The sequence below is a fragment of the Microtus oregoni genome, unplaced genomic scaffold, assembly GCF_018167655.1.
Source record: "Microtus oregoni isolate MIOR12 unplaced genomic scaffold, Mior012 000040F_ref0000088, whole genome shotgun sequence".
Classification (NCBI taxonomy): Eukaryota; Metazoa; Chordata; class Mammalia; order Rodentia; family Cricetidae; genus Microtus; species Microtus oregoni.
In genome coordinates, this window is record NW_024543207.1 from 604,587 (window position 1) to 616,977 (window position 12,391).

At 42.5% G+C, this 12,391-nt stretch overlaps 1 protein-coding gene across 1 annotated transcript in view; it reads left to right on the top strand.

Moving 5' to 3' along the window:
- Positions 1-12,391, top strand: part of Pde6b (phosphodiesterase 6B) — a 66,973-nt gene that overhangs the window by 36,088 nt on the left and 18,494 nt on the right. The window contains exons 4-5 of the mRNA XM_041632107.1: positions 11,530-11,682; positions 12,175-12,264. Coding sequence (XP_041488041.1) covers positions 11,530-11,682; positions 12,175-12,264 — 243 coding nt within the window. The remainder of the gene's footprint in view (positions 1-11,529; positions 11,683-12,174; positions 12,265-12,391) is intronic.

Genomic DNA, 12,391 nt, shown 5'->3' on the forward strand with positions numbered 1-12,391 from the left:
TGTCTTGATATTTCCTATTGGGCAGGTATTTTTCCATCTGTCAGTATCCAAACATCCAGGGTCCCTTGAATTTCTCAAAGATGAGTGTTTTCCTGTGGAGATAAGAACAGAACCCTGCCCCCATTCTATGTTTTTCTTACCACCTGTATGAATATCATCATTGTGGATGAGTTGTCATTTCTCCTTTCCAAGAGGTTTCTCCTCTTCAAATCGAAACTTTATTAATTTTGATGGTATCCACAATTTTTCTTCTCCTGTGGAAACAAGAGCAAAACCCCTTCCCCAACGTAGCACATCTCCTGGCTTCCACTGAGAGGTCAGCACATCTTTGAAATAAATCGGTTGATTTAGTTCAGTAGACTTTTCCATTATCCAATGTCTTTCTGCTGTTGTCATTCCTTTCTCATTAGCGTTAAGAAAATTTAAGGTTAATAAAGCATTATGTAATCTATTTCTGGGGGTATTTTCAGTTCCTTTCTGTTTGTTCAGCATATCCTTTATAGTACGATTTGATCTTTCTATAACTGCCTGACCTGTAGGATTATTTGGTATACCTGTAATGTGTTTTATATTATAATAATCAAAAAAGCGTTTCATTTTCTTAGATACATATGCTGGACCATTATCTGTCTTTATTTGCGCAGGTATACCCATGATGGCCATAACTTCCAATAAATGTGTGATTACTGAATCAGCCTTTTCTGAGCTCAGGGCAGTAGCCCATTGAAAACCTGAATACGTGTCTATGGTGTGGTGTACATATTTTAATTTACCAAATTCCATAAAGTGGAACACATCCATCTGCCAGATTTCATTTCTCTTAGTGCCCTTTGGGTTACTCCCTGCAGGCAACGGTGTTTGATTATAGAAAGAACAAGTAGGGCATTTCTTTATAATGTCCTTAGCTTGTTGCCAAGTAATGGAAAATTCTTTCTTTAGGCCTTTACTATTGACATGATGCTTCTTATGAAATTCCGAGGCCTGTAACACATTTCCAATCAATAATTGATCAATCTCAGCATTGCCTTGGGCTAGAGGACCAGGCAGACCTGTATGGGACCGGATGTGTGTTATGTACATCAGACAAAGCCTGTTCCTGATTATGTCTTGTACCTGGATAAACAATGAAGTCAACTCTGTGTCATCTGGTATAAATTCAGCGGTTTCAATATGCAAGATAACTCTTTCTGCATATTGTGAATCTGTAACTATATTAAGAGGTTCTTTAAAATCCCTTAGCACCATAAGAATGGCATATAATTCTGCCTTCTGGACAGAATTATAAGGGCTTTGTTCCATCTTACTCAATTCATCTGACTTGTAACCTGCTTTCCCTGATTTATTTGCATCAGTATAGAACGTACGGGCTCCAGTTATTGGAGCATCACGTACAATTCTAGGAAGAATCCAAGAAGTTCTTTTTATGAGATTAAGTCTATCACTTTTGGGATAGTTGCTATTAATTTTTCCCAAAAAGTTAGCACAAGCTCTTTGCCACGGTTCATTGTCTTCCCATAACTTTTTTATTTCTTCAGTAGTAAAAGGCACTATAATTTCTGCTGGGTCTATACCTGCTAGTTGACGAAGTCTCAGCTTACCTTTTATAATTAATTCAGAGACCTTTTCCACATAAGTTTTTAATTTTTTACTTGGTTTATTAGGTATAAATATCCACTCTAAAATAATATCTTCCCTCTGCATTAGAATCCCTGTAGGAGAAATTCTGGAAGGCAATATGACTAGGATGCAGCTAAGATTTGGGTTCACCCTATCCACATGTGCCTCCTGTAATTTTTCCTCAATCATTGTCAGTTCCTTTTCTGCTTCAGCTGTCAGTTCTCTTGGACTATTCAAATCTTTATCACCATCTAAGGTTTTGTTTAAATGAACTATTAGATCAGGTGTTATCCCAACAGCTGGTCGTAGACTGGAAATGTCTCCTAACAATCTTTGGAAGTCATTAAGAGTCTTTAACCGGTCTCTCCTAATTTGTGCCTTTTGCGTTTTAATTTTCTCTAACCCTATTCTGTAACCTAGGTAATTAATAGAATTTCCTCTTTGAATCTTTTCAGGGGCAATTTGTAATCCCCACCTAGGCAAGACTTTCTTTACTTCTTCAAACATCCTTTCTAAAGTATCTTTATTTGAATCAGATAATAAGATGTCATCCATGTAATGATAAATGATGGACTTGGGGAATTGTTTACGAATTATTTCCAATGGCTTACTTACAAAATATTGGCACAGTGTAGGACTATTGAGCATACCCTGTGGGAGGATAGTCCACTGATATCTCCTATTAGGCTGAGAATTATTATAAGTAGGCACTGTGAAGGCAAATTTTTCTCTATCCTTTTCTTGTAACGGTATAGTGAAAAAACAATCTTTCAAATCAATAACTATAAGAGGCCATCCTTTTGGTAACAGAGAAGGCAAAGGAATTCCAGATTGTAGTGGGCCCATAGGTTGAATTACTTTGTTGACAGCTCTTAGATCTGTCACCATTCTCCATTTACCAGATTTCTTTTTTACAACAAACACAGGAGAATTCCAAGGGCTGGTTGATTCTTCAATATGGTGAGCATCTAGTTGCTCTTGCACCAGCTGTTCCAATGCCTGTAGTTTATCTTCAGCTAGAGGCCATTGTTTGGTCCATATTGGCTTCTCAGTTAGCCATTTTAAAGGTAGGGCCGTTGGTACCTCTAAAGGTTTGGTATTTGTTGTATGTTCTTGTACAGCCTGAATGGCTGGTGACCTTTTTCCATAATACCTCATCATATCCTTCCCAGAATTATGAGTTCCTGGAAATACAGAAATGTTAATCTGGGTATTCCATTGCTGTAGCAGGTCACGGCCCCATAAATTTATGGCAATATTGGCTATATATGGCCTTAGTCTTCCTATTTGCCCTTCGGGCCCTATGCATTCAACCCATTTTGTGCTTTGTTTTACACGAGATAGGGTTCCAATTCCCAGGAACTGAACATCTACCTCTTGAAGAGGCCAATTCGGATGCCAAGATTCTGGGGTAATGATACTTACATCCGCACCTGTGTCTAATAAGCCTTCAATAAAAGTGCCATTTATACAGACTCTTAGCTTTGGTCTTTGATCATTAATAGAAGTCTGCCAAAATATACGTTTACTCTGTCCTATTGGGTTTTTTGACTCATCCTCCACACGTAATTCTTCATTTAGACCAGTATTATTTTTTACAGCAGAAATTGGAGCTTTTAATTTTCTTGGTGAGGCACGTTCTCCACTGTGACTGGGAATGACTGGGCCACTGTTGGCTTGGGGGCCTGCGAGAGGCCCCCCAAGGAGTTTCCCGATGATATCGGATTGCCCCGTCTGTCTGTTGTTGACCTACATTCGTTGGACCAATGCCTGCCTTTACCGCATCTCCTACATATACCTGAAGGCCGAGGTCTCCTATTTTTGTCATTCCCAGAAGAGATATTCCTAGAAATTCTTTGCCTGCAATTCCTTTGCAAATGTCCTAATTTACCACAATTAAAACACCTGGCAGTTTGATGTCTCCTCGTTGCTTTGGAAATCGCTTCTCCTACCCAAGGTTCATTGTTATAGCTAAACGTCTCAACATTCATCGTATGCTGAATCCATTCATCCATAGGTGCTGATCTAGACTTTAAAGGCCCAATTATCTTTTTGCATTCTATGTTTGCATTCTCAAAAGCTAGAGATTCAAGAAGTATTCGTCTAGCTTCTGGGTCTGTTACCCCTATGTCCAGAGCCTTAATTAATCTTTGCAAAAAGTCAATAAAGGGTTCTCTCTGTCCCTGCCTAATTCTGGTATATGATTCAACCCTTTTTGCTGGATCTTGTATCCTATTCCAAGCATTTAAAGCTGCTTGGTGACATAGACACAGTACTTCATCGTCATAAAGAGCTTGGACCTGTGGATCAGCATATTCTCCTGCACCAAGAATTTGATCTTGGGAAACCTCAATACCTTTTGCTCTTCCTTGCTGTTCCATATGTTTGGATTCTTCTCTGAAATAAATTCCAAACATCAAGGAAGGTCCATTATCTAAAACTGCAGACACTAACTGATGGAAATCATGGGGAGTAGCTCTAGCATTAGAAGCCCAAGTCCTTATCATTTCCTTTACATATGCATTGTGCAAGCCAAAATTAACAACAGCTTGCTTAATTTCTTTCAGATCATTCATTGCTATTGGCGTCCATCTAGCTTCTCTGACTCCCTTTGAGCCTTTAGAAGTTGATGCTTTTTCAGAATTAAGTATAGGGTATGTCGCTAGAACCCTGGGTAAGCCAGTTCTAATAGCTGGTGGAGGCCTTGTATCCTGTCCTTGTGCCTCCTTAGTCTGTTCACCAGCTGCAATAATTTCCCCAATCTTTTCAAATCTTTTTATCATTGTCTCTCTTAAATCCTGAATCTCCTGACCTGTATATATCTCCAGTGATTTCACTGAGGTATCAATTTTTTGGTCCCCATTCTGCACCTGTGATTCCAAAGCTTTAATTTTTTCCTTCAAAGATAACATGCCCTCCTTAAACTTTTCTTGTATATCATGTAGATTCCCATCTTGGAGGTACATTCTGTCTGTTACCTTATCAAAAGTTTGTGATAAAGTCTGAACGTCAAATTCAACAGCCTGAACCCTTTCAGGTAACTTTCTAATACCCTTGGATATGGAATCAATTTTGTCTGTCATAGTATCCACTTGTTCAGATAACCTCTGATTTTCAATAATTTTAATCCTGTCAATTAGTTGTTCATTATTAGTTCGTAAAGATTCTATCATTCTTAGGAGTGCCATATTCTTCTGTTCATTATTAGTACGTAAAGATTCAATCGTTCTTAGGAGTGCCATATTCTTCCTTAATGAATATGGAAAAGAAAACTGAAGGCTAGTAACAAGCAAATTAAGGTATCCCCATAATCATATAAACCTTGTATGATGTAATTCATTGTATTAGTAAATATAAATTTACTAATCCATTGTATTAGTGAAAACAAAGCAGTAAAATTTGCGTTAGAAACAAAAACTGCAATATTACCTATTATCCAGCAGGTGGCGATGTTGCAGAGTCGCGGTGAAAACATGGTCCTGTTTTAGTGCCTTAGTAGATGTTAAAAACTGGAAAATGCAAGTTTCTCAACAAAGTAAATGTAATTAAATCAATTCCTGAGACGGAACCAGAAACCCAGAATCCAGGGGTAGAGAAGAGCAATCTGGAAGCCGCTTATGCCTCCATGTGACAGAGTCACCCTGAGGGGTTGCAGCTTTCAGCAACCATGTGCTCTGGTTCATGCCAATTAAGAGCTGTACTTGTAAGGGAGATTTAAAAATGACTCAGAAAAGAGCAACCAAGCGGCCAGAGACTACGCGGGCCTGTGGAGTTTAAATCCACGTGGGGAGTCCAAGGCTGCTGGCGGCTGAGGAAGGGGAGGGCTCCCGTCAAGCCGAACTAGAGCCCGCCAAGCCCGCGGCCGCCAAGCTGAACTTGGGGCCGCCAAGCCCGCAGCCGCCAAGCCGAACTTGGGGCCGCCAAGCCGAACTCGCGGCTGCGAGTGGGGAAAGGAGAGGTTCTAAAACCAAACGTTGGGCGCCAAAATGAAGGCGTAAGTCACAAACAATGCCACACCAATTCGGGGTTATGATTATTAGGGTGGTATTTATTTAAAGGGGAAAAAACTTACAGATCACTGTCCCAGGCAACAGCCCTCTACGCAACCAGGAAAGGAGTCTAGTCGCAGGCGGAGCAGGAAGTGAAGAGAGAGAGGAGAGGGAAGTGGCCGCTTTTTTAAAGGGAGAGAAACCACGCCCCAGTGGGCTGGTACCTCAGCGGTGATAGGCTGGAGGAGTGGGAGGACCTCCCGCAACAATCCTGGGGAGCAGAGAAGCCTCGGGTGGACAATGGAATGGAAAGGAAGGCAAATAGAAGCCTCCAGAAACTCCTGGAGCCACAAAGAGGAAAAGGAGGGAGGTTGGAGGCTGCAGGGCTGCATGTCCATCTTCAATGCGGAATGTACATTTACATCACATGCATAGAAAAGATTAGCATTTGGAGTGAAGTCAAGAAGCTGAGGGGACACCATTTACACAGTGGTGAGCTTGGGGGCTATCATTACAGGAGGTGTAGGGCCAGGACTGAAGGATTGATGGAGGCATTTGAAGGCCCAACCAAAGTCATGACATCCCTTGTAGACAGAGGCTGCTCATTCATCCCGGCTGCCCACACCCAAAATAATCACACAGAAATTATATTAATTACAACACTGCTTAGCCAATAACTTAGGCTTCTTATGAACTAACTATCACATCTTAAATTAACCCATTTCTATTATTCTGTGTATCGCCACAAGGCTGTGACTTACCAAGTACAGTTCCAGCATCTGTCTCCTTTGGTAGCTACATGGCATCTCTCTGACTCTGCCTACTCTTTCTCTCTCTTTATAGCTCTGTTTAGATTTCCTGCCTGGCTATATTCTGCCCTGCCATAGGCCCAAAGTAGCTTCTTTATTAACCAATGGTAATAAAACATAATCATAGCATACAGAGGGGAATCACACATCAACCCCTGACTGACTGAAACACATGCATGTGATGGAAATCAAGGAAAGGTAATTTTTTTAAATTTAATTTTTTAAATTGTTTTTAAAAAGAAACAAACTATCTTTTTTCATTATATATACCAATCCAAGTTCCCACTCCCTCCCCTACTCCCATCCCCTCTACTTACCCCCAACAACTCACCCTCCATCCACTCCTCAGAGAGGGTAAGGCTCATTGCTTTGGGGGAACGTCCAAGGCCCTCCCTACTACATCTAGGCTGAGCAAGGTATCCATCTAAAGAAAATAGGTTCCCAAAAAGCCAGTACAAGCAGTAGGGATCAATCCTGGTGCCTCTGTCAGTGGCTCTTCAGTCTGCCCCAGTCATGCAACTGTCAACCACATTCAGAGGGGCTAGTTTGGTCCTGTGCTTGTTCAGGAAGGTAAAAATTTAGCTATGAGGTAGTCATATGCTTAAGGCTAGAAGGAGACTTGTCCTAGGGAACTCTATATTCTTGTCTCACCTGTGGATTTACAGAAGGAAGCTCAAAAGAGAACGCTAGCCAGACTTGGCATAGATATCCCCAGATATCTGTATCACCAACCTCACTTTAAACCAGTTTTTCAGAGAGACACGAATATAACCAGATCTGCCATGAGGGACAAGCCCCAGTTCTGCCCAGTCTCTGGCCCTGGACCCCAGCAATTCTCTACCTTCTTAAGATTCTTGTCTTGTAAGAATCATGAGATACCCATAAAGATACCAAGATTCTGTGGACGTAGGCTATGGGGTAAAGACCCCAGAGCAGGGTCCTAAGTGGGAAAAGGTTTGATATACCAGGGACGGGTGAGACTAGGACAAATTGTTTCAATACAAAGATAGCAATTGTACACCTGGAACCAACACTAGGCACCTGATAAGGAGACTGGGAACCTGGTCCAGAGGCAGAAAATCCAGGAAGGCAGATGCCACAGAAAAAAGGGCATGGCAGATTAAAGGGATTCGCGAGCAATTTACTTATTTATTTGATAATTATTCTTAATTATTTCCACACTTTGTGTGACAAATGCACACAAATAATATGTGAAATTACCCAATTTAATATTTTATTTAAAACTGTCACATACTGGTAAGTAGGAGGTAAATTACTGTTATTAAATATTTGATTTTATCAATATTTAGTCAATATTTCTAAAGCTATTATATAGCACATCTTTTTAAACTATTTTCATACTTCATATTTTATCTTAGTAGTAATAAATATCCATTATTTTATATAACGAGTAAAATTTTCCAATACACATAAGCATATGTAACTATTAGTGCCCATCTCTTGGAATTTTTCTTCTTTTTTTTTAAATTAATTTATTTTTTAATTTCATCTTACATTCCAACCACATTCTCCCTCCCTCTCTTTGGCTGGGTTCCCGGAACCTGGCCTGGTGCTTCATTGTGGATTTCTGCATCTTCTTCCAGCAGTTATTGGATGAAGGATCTATGATGATATTGGTATAGTCATCAATTGGATTACAGGGAAGGCCAGATTGGGCTTCCTCTCCATATTGCTAGGAGTCTTAGCTGGGATCATCCTTGTGGATTCTTGGTAATTTCCTTAGGACCAGGTTTCCCCCAACTCAATAGTGACTCTCGCTATCAAGATATCTCTTTCACTGCTCTCCACCCCATCCCTCCCCACTCTTGACCATCCCGTTCCCTCATGTTCTCATCCCTGTTCCCCTCCCTTTACCGCCCCCCCGCCCCAAGTTTACCCAGGAGATCCCATCTAATTCCCCTTCCCAGGGCGACCCATGTGACCCTCTTAGGGTCCTTCTCGTTACCTAGTTTCTCTGGAGCTGTGGATTTTAGTGTGGATATTCTTTGCTTTACATCTAGTATCCACTTATGAGTGAGTACATACTGTGTTTGTCTTTCTGATTCTGGGTTACCTCACTCATGATGGTTTTTTCTAGTTCCATCCATTTGCCTGCAGATTTTATGATGTCATTTTTATCAACAATTGAGTAATACTCCATTGTGTAAATGTACCAAATTTTCTTTATCGATTCTTCAATTTTTTAAATGATTACACAGTGGAGTATTACTCAATGTTAAAAACGATGACATTATAAAATTTACAGGCAAATGGATGGAATTAGAAAGATCGTCTTGAGTGAGATAACTCAGATCCAGAAAGACAAACACGGTACGTACTCGCTCGTAAGTGAATATTAGCTATAAAGTAAAAAATAACCATGCTATAATCAACAGAGCCAGGGAGGCTGAGTAACAAGGAGAGCATTTTAAAATCATACCTTTATCATATTTAATTTCCATCAGGGGAAGAAAATGCAGAGAGAGAGAGAGAGAGAGAGAGAGAGAGAGAGAGAGAGAGAGAGCGCAATGAATAGGTGAGGTTCCTTGGTGGAGGCCAGGTCAAGTGAAAGAAGTAGGAATATCCCAAGCTACTCTATGGTTTTGTTTACAAAATGAGGCTTCTAAGGTATCTAGATAAAACGGGTGCTAAAGTGAGGTCTCAAATGTGAGGAGAAATGTGGCAGAAATAAAGCCAGTAAGAAAAGCAAAACTAGACAACCACTGTACTGGCTGGTTTTGTGGGTCAACTTGACACAAGCTAGAGTCATCAGAGAGGAAGGAGCCTCAGCTGAGGAAATGCCTCCGTGAGATCCAGCAGTAAGGTGTTTTCTCAATTAGTGATGGGTGGAAGCAGGCTCAGCCCACGGTGGGCAGTGTCATCCCTGGGCTGGTGGTCCTGGATTCTATTAGGAAGCAGGCTGAGCAAACCCAGGGAAGCAGGCCAGTAAGCAGCACCCATCCACAGCTTCTGTATCAGCTCCTGCCTTTAGGGTCCTGCCCTGTTTGAGTTCCTGACTTCCTTCAGTAGTGGACAGAAGTGTAAGCCAAATAAACCCTTTCCTTCCCAACTTATTTTGGTCGTGGTGTTTCACCGCAGCAATAGAAACCCTAAGACAATGACCTAGCATGTATGGCCTGTGTCCCTGAGAGTCACATCGTAGACCTCTGTGCCTCATCGGAGGATCAACTGTGCTTTGTCTATGGCAGTGGCTCTCAACATTCCTGATTCTGTGGCCCTTAAATACTCATGTTGGGGCAACCCCAACCACAAATTATTTTCATTGCTACTTCATAGCTAATTTTGCTACTATTATGAATAATAATGTAAATATCTGATATGCAGGATTGCTGATATACAACCCTCATGAAAGGGTCGTTTGACCCGAGAGGGTTTATGACCCACAGGTTGAGAACCACTGATCTAAGAGTCAACTATGTGGACATGTATGAACCATCTGAGGATTTTGTGTGTGTGTGTGTGTGTGTGTGTGTGTGTGTGTGTCACATAAAGGTCAAGTGTGGACCTGTGTGCAACACATGAGGGTCAAGCGTAAAGATCTGTGTATAACATCTGAAAGTAATTTCTTGTTCTATACAGAAACGCTTCTGTACGCCTTAGTATAGTGCTTTAAGACTACTCCAGAAGCAACCTGCAGGTCAGGATTAGCCTCTAGCTAATCAGGAAATAGGCACATCCAAACCACCAGGTTTACAATTGCTACAGTGGACTAACCATGAGGAGCTACTCAGGATATTCCTTCCTTGGGAGCACACACCATTTCATTTCCACATGACCAAGGCCGCGTACGTACACTTCAGCCAGAAAAAGTTAGTGATCTTCTACAAGATGTTATGTCACCTCTGTCAGGACTTGCTGCTCACCTTTCTTCTCTGCTATCATACATATGCTGGTTTACCTCCAGCTTGGTGCCACATGGCGGCCAGGTGGCAGCTGCTTCTCCAAGAATCAGGAAAGGGGAAGAGTTGGCTCCACCTGCATCCCAAGCTCCAGGATGCTAGCAGGCTCCTTCTAAACATCTTTAGCCAGCCTGCTACCACGGAGATAGAATGCCAGCAGGGAACTTAACAAATTGCTCACAGTGTTGAGCTAAGGAGAATTAGTCAAATCACAAGGGCTGCAAGATACTGTCTTAAGTACATGTGAGAAAATCTCTGTCAACAGTGGCACAATAGATGTCAAAGGTATTGATAGCTGTCCTTCATCTGCTGGACAGGAATGGGGGGACAAAAAGCTGCTCTAGTTCTCAAGGACAGACCCTAACGAGGGGCTAAAGTTACAGACAATCGCTCACCTCAGTCACTGTGCCAGGGAACTTTGGCCTCATGTAAATAAAGGAATAACAAGAAGGCAGAGAGTGAGGCAGAGACATGTCTGTTAGAGTGCCTGGCTCTAACTTAGTACCCTGAGCCTAGTTCCAATGGCCCACTCCTTTCAGATATGGGACATAGGAGCCCTCCTGAGCCCTCTTTGAATCTTCCCTGAGCCCAGAAATAGGTGAAACTCAGCATATCACAGAGTCTCATGGTGGACAGTGATCTGTGGAGCAGAGTTTGAGTGCAGGGTTGGTGGACAGACCCCAAGATAAAGAAACCTCAGCTCCAGCTCCTCAGCCGCATGTCTTAGTAATGACGACATGTAACAAGCCACCAGTCTCAACAGAGTCCATCCTTCGTTCAGTCATAGTTACCTTTCCAGGAGGAATGTACAGGAGGGTTGGAGGGGGCTGGGGGTAGGAGACAGTCACCTGGGCTAGAAGTCGAGGAGTAGGCAGTGGGGTAGACATGAGCATCCAGGAGGCCAACTTTGCCCCAAAGTAGAGAGTTGCTAAAGGATCTTGTAGGGGCTATTTGGGAGGAAACGTTGGGAGACTTCTTAGGAATCAGAGGTGAAGTGAACTAGGAGGAACCTTAGGGACTGGCTGAACTCTCTTTGGCCAGAGACTGTCCTGAGTTCAGAGGTGGGGCTACCTGACATTACAGCGCTAGTCTAGACTGTGACCTCCTAGATCTTGGCCCCAGTGTGAAGCCTAAGAGGGCCACACCGCAGACCCCACACAGACCCCAACAATAACCTCCCCCGTCTCGCTCCAGTGTCCCCACTTCAGCCCCTTCGCTGATGAGCTCACCGACTATGTGACCAAGAACATTCTGTCCACACCAATCATGAATGGCAAAGACGTCGTGGCTGTGATCATGGCTGTGAACAAGCTGGATGGCCCATGCTTCACAAGTGAAGACGAAGATGTGAGTGTCCAGGACATGCTAGAGACACATGTCTTCATGTGTGTTTGCTCTATGTGTCTGTGTATGTACTGCCTCCCAGCATGCCTTGGCTCGTCTTCATGTCCCTGTCTCTTTTCATGTGGTTAACCATGTCCCTCGACAAGTCTTAGTCTGGTGTGTGTCCCTCTGCTAATCCCAGTATGTGAGCTGTGCTCCTCCAGATGTACAAACCGTGTCCTTCAAATCTCTGTGTATCTCTGTTATTTGGGTGTGTGCGCTGTGTGCAAGCTGTTCTTCTTGATGCATGAGTCATGTCCCTCTGCATATCTTTGTATGTGAGCCATGTCCCTGCCCCACAGGACTGAGCTTATGTGTGCAAGTCCACCCCCATGAACTAGTATGTTTGTATGTATGTGGCAATTCCTCCAGAACCTTTGAGACATGTCTCTTTTTTGTACATATATCTTTGAATATCTGGATTTCTGACTGAGTCTATTATGATTGCTGTTTCAGGTTTTCGCAAAGTACCTGAATTTTGCTGCATTAAACCTGAAGATCTATCACCTAAGCTACCTCCACAACTGTGAGACACGCAGAGGCCAGGTACTTGCATGCGCTGGCTAGTTCTTTCCCAGCCTTCCATCCTGCTAAGTGGTTTTCTCTTCGTGAGTGACTGAGACACGGTGCTGTCCAATCAAAGCATGACTCTGGCCTAGCAGGTCCAGATGTT